The following is a 24,354-nucleotide window of genomic DNA, read 5'->3' on the forward strand; positions in this document are numbered from 1 at the left end:
AAATTAATTGTAACGAGGAAAAACGTTTTAGAGCACACTCGAAGCGTGTTCGGTCGACCTGGAAAACGGCGAAAATCAGGTCTTAAGGTTCGACCGAACGTAATCAATTCGGTAATCGAACAGAACGGCGAGCTTCACGACGAAAGAAGGAAAAGCGGTGGAGTGAAAAAGATAGAAAGGGGAGCTTGTAAGCTCACGAGGGGGGCCCTGAGTCACTTCGCTAAATATAACCTGCCGTGGAACGGTACTTGTACGACGTGTTCGACGTATGATCATCCAGCTCGAAGTGTGAAAGCTCTGCGTGGAAACGCCAAAACTTGCCGGACGTACGGCTCAAGCTTTTAAAGTGGCACTGCTGAATCGCTTGGAAGAGCGAAAAGCTCGAGTGGACGCGAAGCTGCTTTTGTTCGCGATTTCTCGATCGGAATCTCTGGATTCGAGTATCCACCGTGCGACGTGAATTATTGAATCGACACTGAGCAATTTTCTTAGAATTTCCTATGCTTTGGAAAAGCGTAAAATTCTTATCCTCGAAATTTCTTACAAAAGTAAGGTAAACGATCGTTTATTCGTTACACGTCAAATAAAAATAGAAAAATTTCATTCCAGAATTACGTATTTCACGAAATGATGTCTTATCGATCGTCTATTATACTATTATACAGTCAGTACAATTTTCATCCGATTTTTGCTGTTCTTTTTCAATGATCGATCGATCAGATTTTTCGGTTCAAGAATCTATGAAGGAAAGTTCAGAGGATAAATACTAATTTTTTGTTTATTATTTCTGTATTTTGTAATAATATTTCACCTGCTAGTACAGTAATTCTTAACTATTCTTTTTTTTATACACCTTTTGGCACTCGGCGAAACTTATAGAAATTTCTCCAAAAATACTCCACTGAATAAAAATTTTTATTTGACAGAAAAGAATTGTGGCGTCTGGTAGTATTTTTAAAGAAATGTTATAAGAATTTTGAAATAAGAAATTTCTCAGCACGAGACGTAATAATGATTTCACGATATTGAAATATTTATTATAGTCCAACAGATATCGTTGTTTCAAAGCTGCGAAAGGGTAAAATTAATATTTAATAATTCCTTATACAAATTTGCGGATCCCTAAAAATTAATCTTGCACTAATGCATTTCTTTTGCTCCAATTTACCAGTCTTTGTATGACTCTAAGTCACGTCTTATGACTATATCCAGGACTGATATTTTCGACTGTCATTTCTTCAATTTATCACGTGATACGATTTGTTTCGAGCGGGGAATTTTGTTTGTTTCTCTGGAGAAACGACGTAGCGAACTTTTGAACGTCTCTCGACTCGAGGAATCCGTTTATCTGTCTTCTTTACTTTTCCAATCTTTGCCAATCGACGAACGGGAGTCGAATAATTAACATTCGTTCGCGAGGTCGCGTCTGGTACAGTTTCACGTAAATTATTTTCAACGATATTCTTCAAAATATGTATTTACAGTTTTCTAAATTAATTATACAGTTTTCTGTGTTTACAAAATTAATGCTGGACAACTTTTTACGCTAACGTGATTTTTTCCAAATACTTGATATATACTATTCGTTATTTACTCGATATAATTACGCAACCTAAATATGAAAATTAAAATCGTACGGATATCGAAATAATACGTGATACGAAAATATGTTTAATGGCAAATCGAGTATTATTTTCGTGAGCTAATTCACTGACGTTGCATTACAGAAAGCTCGTTCTTCTCTAATATGATGCAACTATATTGTGAACCATAAGATACCATCTCGTTTATATTATTAATTAAATAGAAACACCATCAATACTATAGACACTTTATAAAATTAATCAACAAGACAACTTACAGGTTTTAGTATAAATATTACAATACTTTATTCTAAATTAACAGTTTTCTGTAATTATTCAGAAATTACGTTAATCTGTAAACTTTAGCAGTCTTTTCTGTAATATAGTCAGGGAAAACTATGTCCCATTTCAATATTTAATTTTTGTTATTAATAATTTTTTTTTTCTCGCGGTGTTAAGAAAAATGTTAACCCATAAAAGTGATGTTGCAAAATTAATGATGCTTGTAGTTGATAAGGGGAACTGCTGATCGAAGGAAACCTCTTTTTCTCACATCGTTAGTTTTTCCGATATTTGAACTCTTTCGCTTTTGTAAAGCAATAGAACTTTTACACGATTCAGGATATTTTTAGTGACACGGGCATCGTAGGTAAATATATTTCGAGAATGATCTCACGGTGGATCGATGACACATTAATTTCAACGAATGCTCGTACCGCTGCTATTGCCATTTTTTTATATGAATTTACAATTTAAAAAACGTGATATGAAACAAATTTTCATAACATATGTAGCCTGAACCAGCAAAATTTATTTAATATAAACATTACTTGAGGGACCTTATTAAACTTACTGAGATACACAAAAATACGTACTGTATAATTGTCAAAACTTTATACATCCACCTCTTAATCATTCAATATATTAAATTAAAACAAAATCTGTCGCGTCCATAAAATTTCCAAGATCATCAAATAGGGGCCTAATTTTTATACTTATATTTGTTACTAAAAAAGTTTAATGTGGTTAAAGTGCAGCATATTTGGAATACCAATTTCTTTAACATGTTAAGATGAAAGATATTAACAAGAGAATCAAACCTTCGAAAGTGTTCGTAGTATACCTGTTATTGTGATAAAATATCAATTATAATTTTTAAATTTATATGGAATAATTACACACATAAAATGCTGCACTCCCTTTTGCTATTTCATGTTCCACAAAAGTATCACAGTACCTACTTCAATAGATTTTCTTACTTCAAACTAGCAAAATTGAAAAAAAAAATTTCATGTTGCAATGTGTATTATCGAGCTGATCGTAGAACTGGCACGAAACTGTAGAATTAGTGTGCAATTAGGATTAAATTTTATACTCCTCGACAAATTGAATAGTATTAAAATTACAGTTCGTCGCTGGCATTGGTTATTAGATAATTATCTCGTATTACTTGCTGTGGTGCGAATCAGGTAATAGCTTTGGTATTCCAAATACAGTGCACTTACTCTAGTTTGAAATTAAGCTCGCGTGAGACTCCCGCGGAAGCAGCACGATGCTTTTCGAAAGGGAAGACCGTGGTTCTAATCGGTTTTCGAGATTGTCGTGTCAGGAGCATGTCCATAACGAAACAAATTTATGACCGTTGGTGAACGTTCGTGCAGTGTTGCTGAAAATCGCGGAACGATCGACGTAGGACTCCGGTGTGGAGAGCCGGATTGATATGCGAGTGAAAACTGTACACAGTCGCGAAGGATCGGCAAAGGTGGTGGAAGAGGATGACGATGAACGCTGATCGCAAACTCATCAGCCAGCCGTCGGTGGACAGCGAAAATAACGAGCGTGTCAGCACTGACCGCGTGGGTAGACCTCCTTTACATGCTTATGTACCGTACACGCATTGATACACGCACCGAAGACGGTGTTTATTGTTACTGACCGCCACACTTTTTTTTCTTTTCGCACGTATCCGTTTTATTAGTTGTCCTACGCGAAAGCAGAGCTCAACGGTCGAACGTTCTACGCCCCCTCCATGTTAACACACGATTCGGAAACCATGTATGTCGTTCCACCCACCACGCTTTCCGCCTTTACGAAATTGCATTTTATTATTTTACGAAAATTAGCCGAACCCGCGGCGTCCCCCACACGGAAGAACAAATTCAAATCGGATTACGAAATTTTTTCACGCGTGATTCTATTTCGGGGAAATTCGGTTTGGCAATCGACCGTGCCTCGGCAAACCCGCCCCCGCAACGCGTTACTTCCGGTTGCGTTTGCAGAGGTTCAACGGTCAAATTATTTGGGATATTGTGTTTGGAAAATTAAATAAACCGATAGCACCTATATTTTGATTGCTCTACGAATTTTTCATTTAATTGGAATTTATTTTTGTCGTTTTCTGTGTACACTTTGTACGCTAAACGTCTGTTTTCTATTTAACTGTTATGTCAATACCTGGGTACCCTTTTTCATATTTTATAAAACAATTTAAGACAAAAAACTGTCACTTGAGTGAAATTATATTAATAGTTGATGAAAGAATTATATAGGTTCGAAACAGAAATTTCGAAATGTGTGGCGTTGATGAACATTTTACCATGTTAAAGAGAAACAAGGTAATTTTTGAAAATGTGTTAAAATAGTTTACGATTAAGTATTTTGGTGTTTCGTTAAAATTCGTCGAATAATAGTTCGAATACGCGTTTTAGCGTATTTAATACAAGAACCTTATCATTATTATCGGTTATCGTATTATGTCTTATAAGGGCTATTGACGTAACGATTTATCACACAATGAGTCTCACGTTGAATTGGGGCGATAATCGTTTGGTTTACGTTACTTCACGCGATATATTGTACAACAAATCCAACACATTACAATTACCCTGCAAACAATCGAACCAATCAAAATTGTATAATGGTAACTTTTATTGTTTCCTTCAGTGTGAACAATTGTATAAGCGAATCAAAATTGTGCAAAGTATTCTACGATAAATTGAGAGGATCTAGACTTGAGCCGAGCACAAAATCGAGTCACCTAAAGCCACGCTTCTACTGCTCGAAGTTATAAAAATGGCGCCTGACTCCGCCAAAAATCCGCTTTTTATAGGAATGATATTAATCATTATGCAGTACGAAATCTTGACAATGAATCTAAATTCAGTAACAGAAAAATAATCGGTGATTATACAGATTGTTTAGTGAATGTTTGGGAGTTGGGTCACTTCACTTTTACGAAACTGAATAGTCGATCTCTTGAAGTAATTATGAATTTTATTGATTCGTACGTCGATTGTGCTTGGATAAATATGATTCGATACCTGTTCACGTCTTTCCAGCTTCCAGCTATATTTATCAGTTATATGAAACATTTTTGCGGTTCTTCTTCGGTGAAATCGGATTCTAAAGTACCTTATGATTGACAATCGATTACTGGATACTCGAACTAGCGAGAAGAAGATTCGACAGTAATGACTCCGTTAAAGGGACCAGGAGATTGCTCTACATTCTATCTATTTCTCTTCTGTTTCCCTATTTCCTTTTCGCTTCGTTTGTTTGATAGCTCAAACAATCTTCGTCACTTATTATAATGTTTCCCAAATTTTGCGTTTTAAGGCAGAACATAAATATGAGAGTGAATTATCGGGAGCTATAAAGCTAACAGAAATGGTTTAGTATGGTAAATAATAGGAACAGTATTGCTCTTCAAGTTGTCGCTTTAACGATTTTTTTAAATTTCTTGCATTAAACTATTAATCAAAAGTTTGATCACTCAAATCTACATGTTTCTACTAAAAATGGTCTATGTCGTATTAAAATGGTATTATTTAAATTCCAACAATACAAACATTTCTTAGAAAAGCATGAAAAATGTCTAAATCAAGGCATTCATTTTAATCATTTTGCTGAATATAACTAAATAAGTCCACCACAATTAATGTTTTAAAGAAGGTAGAAACAAACAAAATGAGATGTCTTTCAAAATTATGATAGGGGTTAGAATTTCTGAAAAAATTATTTTGGCTCAGAATCAGTATTTTTATATTCTGACGTTTTAAAATAAAGAAATTGTGATACTTTGAAAGGATTCATTGTATCGTGAAAATGCATAACGACACACGTACTTGTGAAATATATTGTACGACACGCGAGTAAAAAGAGGAGTCGCCCAGTGTATTTGGTGGCCATCGTTGAACATTGAATGTGTCGTATGTGGATGAAAAAATAAGTGGGAACGTGGCTTTAATTGGCGTTCAACTCGAGTCTAGACGCACCATGTAACAGGACGAGTTTCTCTCGTAGTTCGTATTATGACAATATTGGTTAACACGTGACTAACTGCACGTGCTAACGCATTACTTGGGCACGTGGAATCTTTATTACGAAACAACACGGTGGGCACACAATAGTGTCATCGATTTTTGAATAGTTGTTTGTTCAGAATTTGGCAGGAATATTTAGCGAAAATTTATACCAGACTAATGACGATTTGTTGGAATTTTTACAACTCTCCTTCTCATTTCACAGATATTTCTTGAAATACAAGTGTGCTTCTTTTAAACTTTAATATTTAAAGTTATAATTCTTGTTCATTCTATTTATTTGTATTGAGAAAATAAAACAAAATGTACATAGAGAAAGTATACCAAGCAGTAAGAATTACTTTTTTGTTAACATGTAATTATCAATATTTCGTCGTTACATTCACGTGAATGTAAAATGTTGAGGGAAATGATATTAACCCATATTTCTTAGTTAGTATTTGAAACGAGTAAGGAAACGATTAATTGTTTATTTTCGTAAATAGAAGGAACAGAAGTTGTTTCTTTTTTTCTTTTCAAGCCCAGTTTTGGTTCTATTTTATACTTGCTTTCCAGATAGCTCTTACACATTGAATAACCATCTTTGCATGATCATTTAATAATCTCTCTCCTTTTATTTGACTTTAAAACAAAAAAATGAATCTGGCGATTTTTGTTGAGTAACTCTGTATGTGTGATGGCGTATTTGTTATTTCAGGACATATTTTGTTCGACGTAATTTCGGCTTTCGTTGTCGTTGTATGTACAGAAACGTTGATAAATCGTCCGTGGAATGCTAATTTCACGTGTGAATGTTATTCATCTGTTCCAGGACACCAGAACACACGTTGTTGTGGAACTTTATGACACGGAGCGATCGTACGTGGAGGCACTGCAAATACTAGTCAATGTGAGTACATTTTAATACACAAATAAATTTCACTGTGTAGAGTAATAAAACTCGGCCTTCGATTTTATTTCGAGTGTCTGCTCGAATCAGTGGCCAATTTAGACGACGAATGTTTTTGAGAAATAGTACGAACATTTATTCGATACTTATTTTAAGAAACGTTCAGTTATCAAAATTATTACTATATTGATCGATACTGAGAAAGATAATTTTATATAAGAAGAAGAAAACACAAACATTAGTGTTTATTTTTTAAAGGAGATAACAAAAATTCGAACAAAATTGCTGAAATCTTTCAAGTGTGAGTTCATTTTCTGAATAAATCAAACAGCATTGTTAATATTGGACGTTTTTATTGCGTTTGTACGGATATTCAGAATACATACGAGCGTAAGAAGCTGAGAGTAGGTTGAAAATACTGTTATAAAACGTAACCTCAAATATGAATAGGATAATTTTCAGTTATCTGAATTTTTTTCCGATTACAAGTGTCCCATTTAAATTGGTTATAGAAGAGTATTTCGATGCGTCTCGGTCTCTGTTATTTTTCCTTGCGGGGAAATGTCAGCGGGTAGCTCGATTGAAATGCGCTTTTCGAAAGTTCCTCGAATATCGAAGCTACGACCTTGTTTCTCGTAAACAACCTCGTTGCTCGTTTATTTACTTCGTTCGAACAAGGATTCCACTCGAGTGATCTACTTCGTGAACAGTAAGTTCCCCTCCCTAAGTTATGCAGCCTCGCATCTCGGGGTTGTTGTTTTAATTAAACATACTGTCTGTGTTGCGAGCGTATCCTGACAAACTTTTTGAAATTTTTTCAAAAATCAATTAAATAATTTCGATACGTTTTCCTATACAGCGAAACGTCTGGAAATCAAAGAATATTAAACAATATCTGAACATTCTACAATCCAAATGTTTTATTATCCGAACAGTATATTTTTCTGCTTCTATTTACTATTGTTATATTAAAAATTTGTGTACAATGACAATTTTTACTAAAAATGTACATGACCATTTCGCTGATTTTGGGACTGTATTAAACTCTCGTGATTGAGCTATCGATTAAGAATTTGTATCATTAGAGCATCTTACAATCTGTGATATTGTTTGTAAACATCAGATAAGGTTTACAAACATTTTCTTTAATCATTCATAACTCGAAAACTGGAGAATATAGGATATACGTTATACAACGTTTCTTATTCTTTTACGAGTTCTCACATGCCTAATTAAATTTGTACGGGTTGTAAGAAAATGCACTTGTACTAACGATATAAAAAATCGTATTTTATAACAGAAAGAGATTATAATTTCGATAATGATTATTAATGATTCCAAATAAAAATAAAACGAGTGGATGCTGAGGACCCAAGTTTCCCTAAATTTTGGAGTTTTTCTTAGCTCGTGTTAAATTATTTTTTTTTACGACGATGCTTATAATGCATTTGCGCCTCAATAAAATCCTTCGAAGTATGGAAATATATTTATGAATCACACGGTATTTTTACGTATGTATTTAAAATCTTTGAAATTTCGAAGGTTCAGTAAAACAGAAAAGTGCACTGTCGGAGCGAAACGCAGCTTCCGTGGTCGCTTGACATTTCAAGAAGCTCATCCCGTGCGTGTCTCGGGTTTCGTCGTCGTATTCGCATCGAAGGCTTCCCGATCGATAAATAATGCCTGTAATTAGTCCTTTGTAATTACCGTGCCGCCTCTATGATTCGATACGATCGCGGAAGGACGATTTCTCATAAACACTGTTGAAAATTGACGCGTAAATGGAACGCAACCTTCGGCAGCAATCCTGCGCGGACGGCGCGTGTTCTGGATTTAATGGCTGCGATCCGTGACAGGCGTGATTTCCAGATTTATTTACGCGTATCGATATACCGGTCGCGGCGCGTACGTGCTTTTACGAGCACGATCTCGAGAAACAGCCCTCGTAAATGGTTTTCGGGAAGGTGTCTGGGTTTTCAATGGAGCTGCAGTCGCAGCGAAGATGGTCTTTGGAATCCTATTTAGTAAAATTCAATGATAATAGAATTTTTAGCAAATACAACGTTGCAATACCTTGGAAAATTGTTTTTATACAGGGTGTTCGGCCACCCCTGGGAAAAATTTTAATGAGGGATTCTAGAAACCAAAATAAGACGAAAATCAAGAATACCAATTTGTTGATGAAGGATTTATTAAAAAGTTATTAACGTTTAAAGTTCCGCCCATACAGAATTTTTTTTTCGAAAATGCGCAGGATTTCGGGGGTATGTCTATTCACAAAAAATGATTATAATTGACCCCCGCAACCGAAAATAATTTTTCCAGGACGATTTGAAATTCTTTTTTTCCTTGAATTTAGGCACCTGATTAGATTTTCGATAAGGAATTTTTTTCTCGAAATTGCGTAGGATTTCGGGGGTATGTCTATTCATAAAAATGATTGTAATTGACCCCCGCAACCGAAAATAATTTTTCCAGGACGATTTGAAATTCTTTTTTTCCTTGAATTTAGGCACCTGATTAGATTTTCGATAAGGAATTTTTTTCTCGAAATTGCGTAGGATTTCGGGGGTATGTCTATTCATAAAAAATGATTGTAATTGACCCCCGCAACCGAAAATAATTTTTCCAGAACGATTTGAAATTCTTTTTTTCCTTGAATTTAGGCACCTGATTAGATTTTCGATAAGGAATTTTTTTCTCGAAAGTGCGTAGGAATTCGGGGGTATGTTTAATGACCAAAAATGATTGTAATTGACCCCCGCAACCGAAAATAATTTTTCCAAAACGATTTGAAATTTTGGTGTATTTTTGATAAATATGTAGTTTAGTGACTTTTTTCAATTTTGATTATTAAGTCACGATAAATAACTGGGTTGTAATACATTTTTTGGGTTGGTTGTTTCATACTGAAATCTGATTAATTCGAGAATTTTACTGTTTTTGATTTATTATTATTATTATTGATTTATTATTTACTATTATTATTATTTTCCTCATTTTTCTGTTGTCTGCAAATGAATTGATTTAGCTAGATAAAAATCTAATCTGCACCAAAACTTTTAAAAACATTTTAATGTATATCCCTGTAAGTATAGTATCTTTTTTTTCGAAAAATGAATTTGAGAAAAACTGCTATGCAAGATTACCATATGTTAAATTAATATTATTTTTACATTTTTGATACGTAATTTCAAAGAGAAAATGTATTGTAACAGAGAGCAAATGTATAATTGCGTAAAATTGAAGGATAACCAAAGGGTTCTTTTCAAACTAAACTTCAAAGTTGCTAGTCCTTAAAAGAGATTCGTAGACGTGGTTTCAATAGCGAGAATTTTCGCACCGAATGATCGAGAATTCGGATTCTAGCGTGACAGGCCCCTCGTTTGATTGTCATATTTAATAAACATCGTGCCACCCTCGGGTTATGGTGATTGTTGTTGAAGCCAAAGGAATATTTCGCGACGGACTTGCCGATTTGTCATGTTGTCGGTTCGACCTAGAAGAATAATAGAAAAGGATTTATCGGAGAAGCACAAATAAACCCACTCTTCCGGTTTCTTGTGAATCTCGATGATCGCGGTGTCGACCCTTTCAAGAAGGAACACCTTTCTCTGAACACCCGCCATTTTCAATCATAATCTAAAAAATTTGTGTTTACATTTAGCTGAAGGTTTAAAGAAACTAACCAAAAATTGTTGACCATTGGTACGTTGCCAAAAAATATTGTTGTAATTATTAAAATTCACGTATATACAGTGGTGTTATATACAATATGGTGTTTCTACATAAAAAAATAAATCGAAACTGTAGAATAAAATTTTTCATTCGAGGTTCTGTTTTCAAGAAAAATTACTTCAAAAATTTTAACCAAAGTTGTCAGATTTCTTTACATGTATATCACATGTATAAAGAAATGTGACTAATCTTATTCAGTATTCGACGTACACAAAATACAAGATATTCATTTTCCCTAGCAGATATTGTGATTAATTTCCTTTTTATGACATTATCGCCTGAGAAATTGCTCGAAATGTTGCTCATATTGGTACTTACTTAATCGAGTCCTTTTCAATAAGTTCCTACCATCGTCTTCCAATGTAAAAGTTTGCATTTTTAATTGTCCAGATGCTATAATAATTATTTGACTCTCCATTACTTATTTTTGCACAAAACTCAATATTTTTCATCAATTTTTCAAAGTTATTTTCTTCGAAAATGAAGCCTCGAATGAAAAAATTCAGAGTCGAGGAGGTTGAACGGAAACAATTATATCAGCGTCGATTTTTTCATATTATTCGAGATAGAAGAGGCACGTTTCTCGAAATATCGCAACGTCACGCCATCCCCGAAGGGTTAATTCATCCCCAGAAGCCAACGACAGCGACATCCTGTTAATAAAACGTCTCGATCCCGTTCCACGAAGTCGTTCCAATCCCATCCGTGAGAGGCAAACATCTCGAACGGCGAGTCACGAATGGGAAAATATTTTGTGGCCCGCGAATCGAGTATTTTTCCCCGTCTAGGTCGTACACTTCGGTTTTTTTAAAATGGAAATTTCAAACGCAATGTTTGTCCGTGGATTTTTCGCGCTGGAATTTTAATCGCGATGTTTATTCGGATTCCTGTACAAAAGTTATGGCCGCGCTATTTACACGAACCTACGTGTAATAATTCCCAGCCACGACGCTCGGCGTTTTCGGAAAAACGTTACTCGACATTTCGCTTTGCATGCCTAATAAATTCCCCCGAACATGCATCGAACTTAATAAAATACGTCGTTAACATTTTTATTCGGCCGTCGATAAGAAATTACCATTTACAAATATTCCCAGCAGTTTTCTCCTCTTAATAAACACGCTAAAAAATTAAGAATTCATAGGAATATTATTATTGTACATGGCGAGGCTTCTTCAAAGTTTCCCATCGATTTTCCAGCCAATGACCTTTCACGATTCGATACATTTTAACGCAGCTAATAATTCTTTGATGTTTGGTAGAAAGCTTTTTTTCTTTCTTGGAACATTTTTTAAAGCATTAATTTATTTTAAATATTAGCAGGAGTTCGCTCAAAATGACCCAACGATTCTAACAATTTAACGTTGTTAACTTGGTAAACGTAGAAGCGTTGAGTCTTCGATGCTTGATATAAAGGGCTTAAGTAAAATTTTTCCAAATATTTTGAAATCGTAATTCTGTCGTAAGTCCGGTTTACGAAGAAACGTGAAATTTATTATCGAGTTGGTCGCTTGAAAACAATGGCTGACGCGCCTGTTGGGCGCTGCGCGTGTATTCTCGAAATTCCCTCTTCTGCTTTGACAATCGCGCTGCGTGATTCGTCGAATAAAAATTTATTTCGCGTTAAATCATGCGGCATTAAGTAATAACTTACACACGGTGACGTTCGTGCCTATTTCTATACCGGGTCACGACACTCTTTTCCGTCCCAAAGTATTTCCACGATCGGCCTTCTCGTTTCCTCGAGGAGGAATTCGAGGAATCGCGTTGCGACCACATTAACAGGCCTATGCACTTATTTATGAATCACGGGGGAAAAGAAAGAGAACCGTCGTTTAACCTGAATATTTCACTGGCAGTGGGGATAGAGAAACCGAGACGAAAAATGTGGTTTCTGTGAAGCGAAGATCGGTGTTAACGATTTATTATTAATGGCGTTAATATGGCCACTGGAGTTCGTCCTTAAAATTCAATATAAATGTTACACAAATCAAACAAATAAACTGTCATCTATAATTATCCACTTGCATTTTAAATTTTTCATTTTTGAAATCGATAGATATTAATATGGTAATTTGAATCATTAAATTAATCGTCGTCGTACGTTTAAAAGCATAACGTTTGAAAATGTTAACTACATTAGCTCTTCTGTTTAGTTATACTTCGAGTAATTTTGTACTTTCTAGGTAAATTATTCTATTTTGTATTTTACTGTTAGTATTTTGTTACAATTGATGCATTAAAGAAGTTCAATTTTTTTTACTAGAGTAAAGTTACTTTAGTGTTTTTATGAAAATATAGTCACTTTTCGACAGTACTTTTTTACCATTTTTCTAAAACATCTGTCACCAAGTATTTCTGTGGGTTTTTTTCGGAAGTGCTATGTTATTGAGATCTATATTTATTGGTCCTTCAGTCCCTACTGATATTTTTAAAAATCAGTGTTACATTACGATTTTCTTCTTTCTATAGTTCGTGTTATACGTCATGAATTAAGAAATTAGTATTGCAAGAGTTAAAGATTTCAGTGAGAATCGTTGGCTCCTCTATATTAACTAGACACTTCTGTACTTCCTTCTGTTTTGTATTAAACTTACACAATTTATTATTATTATTTATTATAATGTAACTTATAAAAGTAAATTTGATTTGGAAGAAGCATCAGAAAATTCTTAAAAATGTTGAAAAAATCGTTAAAAATGTATGGTATATATATATATATATATATGTATATGTATATATGTATATGTCAAATAATATGTACTTAATATTTATTGTAATCTATTCCAAAAGAAACAAGATTGAAGACACTTTAAAAGCTTTTAAAACTATTCAAAAATCTTTAGTGTAAAACTTTAGGCTCTAGAGGAAAATAATGTAAAACTTAATATTTCAGAAATACTTACAACCATTGAAGAGTTCCGAAAATTCTGGTTTGGTGGATGCAGTGACAGTGGATGAGATCTTTTATCAGGTAAAGTGTTTATTATTTCGTAATTTTGAACTAAAACACAAAACACTCATTATCGGTAGATCACGTCTTAAATATGAAACATATGTCTTCTTCTAAAAAAGAAACTGAAAATTAGACTAGTAAAACTTGTGTCCTTTCATTAGTTCATAAGAATAGTCTGTTAAATTTTATTATTATTCACGTTGTACACAATAAATATTATCACACACATGTACGAAGTGTAAAAATATATTTAAAAACAACTTCAGAAGCATTAATATATTAATGTCATACACAGCAATTAGTTTGTATTTCATTAATACTATTCTTCCACGCAATTGGAATTTATATTAATTTAATAAAAACCTGAGATATTGTACCTACACTTCTCACTGTTCATATCTTTTTACTATTTTTCACTAACATTAGAGTTATCCTTTGTTTTGCTGGTAAAGACTACATTGATGTCAAGTAGATTTTTATATACGAATGTTATATTCGTATTTAATGCGTAAAGAATTGTGGAGTTTGAGAATGCACACCAAATTTTGTATGAAAACATTGATATGGAGAGGATTGTCGCACGTAGTACCTACATATTCCCTTGTCTGACTGTATTCGAAGTTCTCTACTTGCTGTACATTCCGTGCAATCCAGATGCCCTGGAATCCGTACGAATGGGAACACAAAACGATAAGAAAGCTAAACGAAATGGAAATCCCTTTAACCGAATTCCTTCGACTCGGTTTACATATTCGATATTCGGTTACCACATTTTTCCAATTAATTTATCGAGCTATCTTTGAACACTTCTTTAGCTTTGATCGCCAATTTTATTAGTCACGGTATGAAAACGAAAAGGACTGTGAATTTGAATAATACACTTTATTGATACAACTTGAGCCAATATTTAAGATATAAATTTTAAAATATAAAAAAAAATTTAGAATCCCCATCTTCGAATACTGTAATAGTCATAAAATTTCAGATATTTCTAAACGGTCAATATTATATTTTTACAATAAGAAATTGTTCGCTGCCATTATTCGTTCGATTCCCTTCGTGGCACAAAATGCAGACTTCGAATAAAAAATTGGAAACTGAAACGCGTTGAACAGTTAATGGCGGGTCGTATCATCTATTGTTTCACGCAGAATGGCGTCTTTATCGGTGGAGACGGTAACATTGTCAAAAGTGAGCATTCGCGTGTTTCAGATTCCCTCTATTCTCAATCATCACGAAGTATTTCTGGAGGAACTGCGCAAAAGACTGGATACTTGGGAACTTAAGCAGACGATAGGCGATGTCTTCCTCGATGTGGTACGTTTTTCACTTGTAACTGGGTATTTAGCGATTAAAATTTAGTAACTCTTCATATAATCAATAATATAAATATAATCATAAATTTTGCTGACAGTTATTGTGAAGATATCAAGTAATATTTTAGGTACAATTACAGTAGAATCTCTATTATACGTTCTATTATACGAAAGTTTTATTATTCTTGAAAAAGACTAGTTAAAATCGTATTTATTATTAATTAATATTGGCTGAAATATATTTTAATGTGTCCGTATATCATTCAAACATTAAAATACATTTACATTCTAATGTAAAAATCATGTTACTTGTTTCAATAATTATAGTTCATCTAAATTGAGGAGAATTACGAAAACAGTTGTGAATGATTATTTTCGTGCACTGTCTTTATGGCTCGAAGTAAAAGTAAACTCAAGAATAACGAAATTGCGTCGGAGGCTTTGTTTTCGAAAAAATTGAGTTCGAATATCAGTCGAGTACATTATTTACAATATTTTTTCGCCTTTTAATGGAGATTAAAATACAGTTTAATGTCGACAGGGGAACTATCCACTTACGAAATAAGAATGCATTCGATTCGAGTGACAGTTTAAGTTAAAAGCTTCCAATTTACAAACCTATCACTACTATAATAAAATCGAATAATCAAATAAACACTCCAAGTATCAGGAATCTCAGGAAGACTCGTGAAAATATTTACAAAATTCGCTTCGGAGAGAACGCGAATAGAAACTGACAGGAAGCAAGCGATATTCAGCTACGTCGACGAAACTATTTAATTATACTAACGATATCGTTTGCACGAAACTATAACGAAGACGTTTCGTGCCAAAGGATCTAACGTATCTTTCTGTTTTCTCGACAGTTCACGAAGCCGGTCGTCCTGGAGACGTACACACTTTTCCTTGATAATTGGAAGTCCGCGAGAAAGGCGATAAAAACGACTTGTCAAGCGAAACCGGCTTTCGCGCGATTCCTCGAGGTACTCAGCGAAGATTCTCTTTCATTTTCCTTGTTTCAACTGACGCTTTTGTCGTCCGCGTCTTTAAGCGTCCGGTCCGCGAATCTCTCGTACAAATTTTTCACAATTTCCTCGATAGCAGTTCGTAGACTATTCTTCGCGGACCCTTCCACGCGGTCCGCGATTCTCGCGGCGCGTATTCCGTTTTACTTCTTTAAATTCTCTCTCTCTCTCCGGTAAGTTTACATACTTCGATCGTTTTCCTTGCACGCGACAGACCATGGAACGGGAGCACAAAGGAAAACTCGGGCTGGATCAGTTACTGATTAAACCGGTGCAGAAGATACCGCGTTACGAGCTGCTGATCCAGAGACTGTTGAAGCACACGGACGCGTCGCATCCGGACTACGAGCTGCTGCAAGCCGCCCAGAAGGAAGTGCACGAATTGGTTGTGAAGATCAATTGCACGGAAAGGGAGTCCCTGGAGTGGGAGCAGCAGCAAACTACGTTGAGGGAGGTTCAGGCTCTCGTTGAAGGACTCGCTGGTATCGTGACGAACGACAGGTGGGTAGCGATGGGAACAATTCTATGACGTATCGATTAACCCCTCTACGGGGGAATTCGTATCTCGTACCGGAACCTGACATTTTCATATGTCGCTGGTATCCAGTCAGAGATACGAACTTACGCCATTGTTTCTTCGCTTCAGGGACTTATATCGGTTGTGAAATACCGGTATTATAGCGACAAATATCGGTTGCATTGTCATAACTCTTATAACAACCGAGATACAGCAATGATTCGTAAAATGAACATCCCTTCGGGGTTGGTATGTTCATTTCTCGTACAGTGGAGGCGAATTTTCACACCAACAGATTATTCTAAACTTTGTCTTCTTCGTCCATATTGTAACTGGGTAAAAAAAAAATATATATAGTAATGATTTGCAAAATGAACGTCACTCTGGGGTTGGTATGTTAATTCTTCGTAGGGTAAAGGCAAATTTTGATGTTAGTAGGTGTTTATAGACAGATATATCATTGAATCTCAAGGATGACTTTATCTTTTGTTGACGAAGAATTATGTCTGAGGATCATTTTAAGAATCATTAATATATACATGCACCTAATAATAATATTGTGTAATAATGTTAGGAACGCATACAAATATAAAGTACATCCGAAAATTACTTTATTTCGATGTGTACATTTTATGAATCGTTGAATAAGTATTATGCAAATTAATTTTTGTTTTTCGATTTACGTTCGGAAGGAAGATTAAAAATGGGCGTGGGGGGAATCTCGTTAGTAAATTTTGCTTTATAAAAATCTCACTGACCTCGTTAGTGGATTTTCGAAGAAACTTTTTTAATTTATAAAACACGATAAAATGTGTCAAAGTATAAATTAGAGCAAATGAAAAGACAGTGGAAGAAGTTCTTTTTTTTTGTGAATAATTATATAGTCAAGGAAAAAATATAATAAAACATAAAATTTCCTTCGGGAATCATTATCTCCATACAGGTATTAATATTATATGACTTTGCATTGTATAACCAAGTTTTAATAACTCTAGAGTCTGTAATTATATTTATATAGATATCAATCACATTTTATGCATCATTAAGTTATAAAGCACACAAAATTGCATTATCATATAAATTTACTTACAGACCATGCAATTACTCAAATTTGATACGTGTTCCAAAATCAGTGGGCTTAATATATAATAATGTATTAAATATATCTTTAAAATAGCGTTAAATTTGAAAAGTTCAGCACGATGAGATACATAAACTTTATCGAATTCTAACTCTAAGAAATTATTAATTATATTTGATATTCAATCTGATTATGGTATGTTACCTTTAATTTTTCTTTAAATATTTCTCATGACTTTTGAATGTCATTCAATAGCAATCAAAATGGAATTGGTATATATCGTTTAGATTTTTTGAAGAGATTTCTGGGCACGGTTTGATGCAAGAGAGATTTCTATTGTAAATTTTATGATTGTGAAATGTCCTTCTGTTTGTCAACCTTAATTTGCGAACGTTTCAATCGTTCACTTGCACACAAAGCTCGTTCTAGCGACACGGGTACGGGTTCAGAAGAAATTATGCACACAACAGATTGGTTATCAGATATCTTTGTGTCCGTGTAAAGCGTTGCACTCGCCTTTCCATTTCATGAACTATTCAACCTTTAAGCGTGCACACTGTATCGATTCCCAATACCGATGCGTGTCGTAGCAGAAACTGCTAGGAAAACAAAAAGATTCGTCTGAATTGACGCATCTATTTTTGCTGCAGAGCTTTCGTCCGCCACGATCTGGTCACCATAGCCTCGAATCAAGGAACAAGAAAGGAGCGTGCGCTATTTTTGTTCTCCGATCTGCTTGTTATCACCAGTATCAAGAGGAGAAGCGGAACCATTAGAAAACCGTCGACGTGAGTTTGCTGCATATCTTTAAAAAATATTTAAACCTTTTTATACTCTGCTTGAACACGATTCTACTCCAAATTCTAAATAAAATTAATTGTCTGGATAATTAAAAGTATTAAACGACTGATATAGTGTCCTACTAATCAGGTTCGTGCTAAACATATTTCTAATTTAAAGATCTTCGTCAAAACATAAACTAACATTTTTCAGATTACGAATAAAAGTTTTGTGCAAAGAATAACTGCAATTGTTGCGTAACAAAACTTTTATGCATATGTCCTTTTCTATAGAAGTTCCTGCCCGAACAGTTTGGTCGGCCTACTGGAAGCAAATAAGTACAAAATGTTAATGAGAATACCACTGGACGACCTAGAAGTTATGAAAGGTATTTAGATAAAAATAGCATAACGTACGCAGAAACTATTTATCTGAAAATGCCCTTTTTAAAGCCAATAAAATTTTAGGCATATTCTTTTTACGAAACTAACAATCTTTTAGGAAATATTCATTTTTCGAACAAGCTTTTGAAATCGTCAGCATTTAAAGATAAAGTCTACGCTTAATAAGATTAATATCAAACCAAACATATTTGTCATAAAATTGTAATTTTATTAATTACTTCGTAATTTCTTGATAAAGATATTTTTCTTAAAAGCTACATTTAATAGTCAAATATTTTTTATAAAATTCAATGTACCTAAAATAATTTCTTTAATCGAGACAATACTATCTTAACAAATCTCATATAGATTTTGAATATTGCAAAAATAGATGTACAAAGATCAATGATAAAAACGATTGTTTTGAATAATTTCTAAGGGGCGCAACGTTTTATTTTTTATTAACCATCCGATTACTGAGACTTTTATTAGCTTAATGCACAGTGGGGTTCGGAGTAAAAAGCTTGCTTTTCCCGACAGCCAAAGATGAAAACTTAAGGCGAATGGCTCGCGAGGTAGACCACCTTCGAGAAGACTGTGCAACGTTGACACAACTTCAGGAACTCGCATCAACGTTGCACGGCGCGAAGCAACAGTTAGAAGAACTTATCAAAGACATGCTGGGGCAAGCACAACGTCAATTAGCCGAGAGAAACGCGGCACACTCGCAATTGGCCTGTCTGGAATTAACGCTTAATACTCAGTGAGTTGCGTGCTGCAGAATTATTAAATATTCTCGTAGACGCGTGCGACAAATTTCTGTCTTTTTTTCTGTCTGATAGAGTCAATAGGTCTCTAACTTCTAATCCTGGAGCAAACTTTGTTGCACAAAATAAACCTGGTCAGTTTCATCAACAGTGAACTTAGTATGCCAAACAATCAGTTCTGATAAGTTACAATTCATATTGCAGTGAATGCTAATCAGTTTTTCCAAATTTTCAACACTCGAGTGTTGACATTTTTCTGTTGATATTTATTTGTTCGCAGAATTTGACAGCTTTGACTACTCGAGATTTCTGAATCTTACCGGATATAGAAGTTACTCCCACTTGTACTCATACACTATAATGGTGATTCACTATGAATTAAAAAAAATTTGTTTCTTATGAATTAAGCCGTTGTGTTTGAATCTGGTGTAAGTCCATTTTTCCATATATTGGGACATTTAAGGGTTTTTGTTTGGATAAATGGTGGTTTTATATTCGTAAATAATTACTAAATAATAGAAAATATTATTGCCATTGTTGTATTATACTTTAATTATTTAATTAATTGTATTATACGTTAATATTACAAAAAAAACAGCAATAGAAGTATTTCCTAAATAAAAGTAACACAGTTATAATAAACAACGTTTACTAAGAATAAATAGGAATAGTTCACAAGACAGAGTTTTCCTTTCATTTATAGTGAAGTACAAGTGGGGAGTAACTGCATGTATATGTCACATGACAAAGTATACAATAGGAACATGTAAAATAAAATATACATATTCGAACCACCTTAACGCACGAATAAGCAATAAAATTAATTCTATAAGGTAGTATCGTTAGCACATCGACTTCGAAAGCTCTTCTATTGATCAGGAATCCTAAAGTCCTCCACGATCGAAGTTCGTCAACGATATTCGTGTTTCAGTTTCATTTCCCTCGGTCTCCCAATAATGTTCGGGGACGTATCGCGGTTCGCGTGTCGTTTACCAATCAGCAAACGTCCCGAGAGGATTTCATTTGTAAAGGAAAACGTAGAACACCGTGCGTCGGAATATCGAACACCGACGTTCCATTCTGTTAATCGTTCGAAAAGCCGGCGCAGCTCACAATAACGTTTTTGTACATTGTCTCTGTCACGTTCCCAAGCCACGTGCGTGAGATCACGGACATCCGAGGACCGTGCGCGTTTCCGCCCCCGGTTGGGTAAACTAACAACGTGACTTGCCGCTTTGTGACACGACCGTTGTTTATTTCCAGGGCTGGGATCGAGAATATCTCTGTCATGTTCACGAAGCCAGACAAAAGGGCTAGCTGGGAGGAGAGTTTCAACGAAGCCAAGCAAAAGTTAGGTGAGTGACGCACAGCCCCGCGATACGTGCAACCGTCTGTCTGATCCTTTCTCGATGTCTCAACTTACAGCGTTATCCGCTGATAGGAGGCCCTGCCCAGAGTTTGTGGGTCCTCTGCCGATTCGAAAGACTCGGGCTGGCTTGCAGTTCACCTGCGCCGCCCCCACATTGGCGAACGGACAGGGTTCCAGGGACGTTTGGGTATGCAACAGCGACGGCTACGTTGGCCAGGTCTGTGTGCTGAGCCTGACCCCCGAACCACCGCAAGTCACCTCCTGCAACGGCGTTTGCAACGCCAGGATTCTGTGCGTCGCAGGAATTCCGGCGTGCACGCTCAGGTACGGTCCTTTTCTCTTTCAAAATAGTGGAGGCGCTATCCTTGAAGCTTTCGTGGCCTGGGTTCTTGCAGTTTCTACTACTCGAGTCGCTGTGCGATCGGTGTCCTTTTAGATAAATATTCCAACAGTAATCTGATCTGCAGTCCATGACAAAACAATAGCATACATCCATATTAATTTTACTCTCAAGCTATTAAATCAATTTTAGTTGTTCTGTGAAATTTACTTGGATTTATCAATGTTTCCTTTCTCTTGTTTTCACAATTCTTGTATTCAGTGGCAAGTTCTTCTTTTAGTTGAAATAAGAATTATTGTCTTGATATCATCTACCCTGTTTTTTTTTTATAAGATTTAGATTTTATGTTAAATTTTTTCGATATTTAATGCTATGTCCATATCAAATTTCATGTTTCAGATATACGTGTAATGCTACCTTCAATTTTCACGAACTCATTACTTGAACATAGAAAAGTACTCTATTGTTCCATTTACTTTTATAAGTTGTAAGAATAGAATTATCTGGATTATAAAGTTTTGTTAAAATTATCTTCTTTTGTTTTCAAAATTGTGTCAATTCTTGTATTGTAATTCTTTCATAATGTAAACAGTACATGATGGTACCTTATTATACATTATTAACATACTAAGAGTCTTCTAAGCAATTTAAATGTCAATAGTAACAACTATTACCCTAAAAGTGAATATAATAGTATTAGCAAATTAACTTATTTCAATGATCTACTGTCGCTTAAAGTTAATTCAAAATTTTTCTAAAAGGACACAGCCCACAATCACGAGCCTCGATCAGTAAGAATTGCAATTTTGAGAGACGTTTGATTTTTTGTTATGATTCTCGAGAAGGAAAAAGGAACGAATGATCTTGCAAGAAAAGATAATTGTTAAAGTTGAAAGGAAGCAGATCTATCTTCAAAGTATAATTTCTCTTTTCTAATGCTTTGTAGGCGAGTAGAAAGAGGCTTTACTTTACTTGTATTATATTTTAGATCAAATTCGTGCGTGACTAACAACATTTCATTCGCGAACAGTAAGAGCGGCATAAGCATCTCGGTCCAGGATGTCGATGCCAGTGGCGGGAACATACAGTTAGATAGGTAATGTTGTTAACTGACAGTTTGAATCGGAATGAATAGAATCGCGTTGTTGTCTAGGCAGTGTTACGCAACAAGGAGTCAACTTGCTATCTTAAACGATAATTACAATCTTCTAAAAATCATTATTCCTGTGTATTTGCTACCTTAACCTACCAATTATTCTATACTGACAATAATGTGAATTCTTACATTTTTTTTCAATCATTTAAATTCAATAACAATCATGGGTTGATTCCTTGTTACACAGGGTGAATCATCTAACTTAACGTTCATCGTTAGCAATTATAAAGCAAATTTTGTAGATAAATGTTTCATGATATCGTGCATATATCAAGATATTTCAATTCTGAAGTTTTAAATTCACTTTTTTTTTAATGTAAATGAATAATCTGAGGTTGAAAATTGAACCCAACGCTTATCTATTTAATTTCTAAATTCAGACTTATAAGTTGTACCGATCTCTCGACGTAAAACTGAGTTAGGCGAGTCACCCTGTACAAATACATTATAGTTGTAATCTATGTGTTGCGCGGGATATTTCTAAAACCTTTTTATTTCATTTTCCCTACGAAATACGCTAATCGAGTCGCCCTTGGACGCGTTTCATCGTTAATCTGAGAAAACTGTTTTGCAGTAGCTCGAGCTCCGATGACTCGGACTCGGACGACATTCCATGTGCAGATACGGGTAGCCAAACATTGAGCGGCGATGTTCCGAGTATCGATAATTCTACAACGGAGGAGGACATCAATCAACCGACCATGTGGCTCGGGACCGAAGATGGATGTGTCCACGTCTACAACTGCAACGATAATATCAGGACGAAAAAGAACAAAGTGAAGATACAGCACAACAGCAGCGTGTATTGCATCATGTAAGATTGTTGTTGACTCAAGATCCTCTGCTCGTCGAACCTTTATTTCGTTTACTTTTAAACGTGTGTTTGCTCCTTTGACGTTTCAGATACTTGGATAACAAGGTGTTCGTGTCGCTCGCTAACGGAGACATCACTGTTTACAGTCGAGATCACTGTAAGTTTTTTCCACGGTTGTTAAACATATTAAATAAACGCGTTTAGATCCTTGGAATACTGAAATATCAGATCATCCCATAAGTTCTTTTGTATTAGATGATCAATTCGTACATTTTTGTTACATAAAAATATATAAAGGTATTTGTAATTTTCGTTATTAATATAGGAACTGATATTGAATTTTCTTATCAACCCGTGTCATTTTGATTCGAGGAATGAATTCTCTTAAAGAGAATTTTTATTTTCCAGTGGGTGGTTGGAACACTCTCGATCCAACAACGGTATCGGTAGGCACAGTGGCGTCCCCTATCACGAAAATGCTTCCAGTCTCCGGGAAACTTTGGTGCGGTTGTCACAATACTGTGAAAGCTCTGAATACTCATACGTTGGATATCGAGCATACGTTCACCGTAAGCAATGACACGTCTTTGTCGATTTCCTGCATGGCGAGTTCCGGGGGGCTCGGAGTTTGGATCTCCTTGCACAACAGCGCCGTGCTGCGACTGTTCCATTCCGGAAGTTACGAGTGCTTGACGGACATCAATATAGCGCCAGCTGTAACCAAAATGCTCACCAGTAAGTCTCTATATGAACGCGAACAAATACTGAATTCATTAAAAATAGAAATCGTTCAACTGGCTAGATGACTGGTCGTGGTAGGCAAGACAGACTACATATTTTTTTCAGAAAACAAATAAGAATAAAAGTGAATATTGACAAATTAATTATACATATACTATAAGAAAAGTCGTGAAGTTGATGCTAAAATAACATTGCATGTCAGAGATTCTAAACGAAATTTAAAAATTTTTAAATACTTTTTGGTAATCTTCTAATATGAAAAATTCGTCCAACTCCACTTTTACTTACTTTCTTGGTGCGAATACAGTTTCTTAGTATATCATTATCGAGATTATAAGTTTAGTGTTGGAAAATTATTTTTCCTGACGGGCTTTTAATTATGAAAAATAAAAAAGAGAAGAATGGCTTGCATAAATGGTACAAAGAATGGTAGCTGTTTAGAACTGAAAAACTGTTATGGTGTTCTAATAAAAAAATTAAAACACACCTAATATAAGGTGTCCCAGTAAAAAATAGTAACTTTATTATTCTTTAAACCGTAAAAGTAACAGAATTTTTCAAACAAAGTTATTTAATA

At 34.9% G+C, this 24,354-nt stretch overlaps 1 protein-coding gene across 3 annotated transcripts in view; it reads left to right on the forward strand.

The window, feature by feature from the left end:
* LOC122400305 overlaps nt 1-24,354 on the forward strand; it is an 87,307-nt gene that overhangs the window by 55,383 nt on the left and 7,570 nt on the right. For 2 of the 3 annotated variants that reach the window (XM_043401691.1, XM_043401692.1), the window contains exons 9-22: nt 6,717-6,794; nt 13,429-13,506; nt 14,701-14,805; nt 15,671-15,787; nt 16,044-16,330; nt 18,078-18,215; nt 18,501-18,595; nt 19,131-19,353; nt 20,621-20,712; nt 20,783-21,050; nt 22,055-22,162; nt 22,797-23,036; nt 23,126-23,193; nt 23,445-23,771. In XM_043401691.1, coding sequence (XP_043257626.1) covers nt 6,717-6,794; nt 13,429-13,506; nt 14,701-14,805; nt 15,671-15,787; nt 16,044-16,330; nt 18,078-18,215; nt 18,501-18,595; nt 19,131-19,353; nt 20,621-20,712; nt 20,783-21,050; nt 22,055-22,162; nt 22,797-23,036; nt 23,126-23,193; nt 23,445-23,771 — 2,224 coding nt within the window. The remainder of the gene's footprint in view (nt 1-6,716; nt 6,795-13,428; nt 13,507-14,700; nt 14,806-15,670; nt 15,788-16,043; nt 16,331-18,077; nt 18,216-18,500; nt 18,596-19,130; nt 19,354-20,620; nt 20,713-20,782; nt 21,051-22,054; nt 22,163-22,796; nt 23,037-23,125; nt 23,194-23,444; nt 23,772-24,354) is intronic. The other variant, XM_043401694.1, reaches the window with a different exon arrangement.

This window comes from Colletes gigas, unplaced genomic scaffold (assembly GCF_013123115.1).
Source record: "Colletes gigas isolate AHSC1104 unplaced genomic scaffold, ASM1312311v1 Colletes_gigas_Sc00017, whole genome shotgun sequence".
Taxonomy (NCBI): domain Eukaryota; kingdom Metazoa; phylum Arthropoda; class Insecta; order Hymenoptera; family Colletidae; genus Colletes; species Colletes gigas.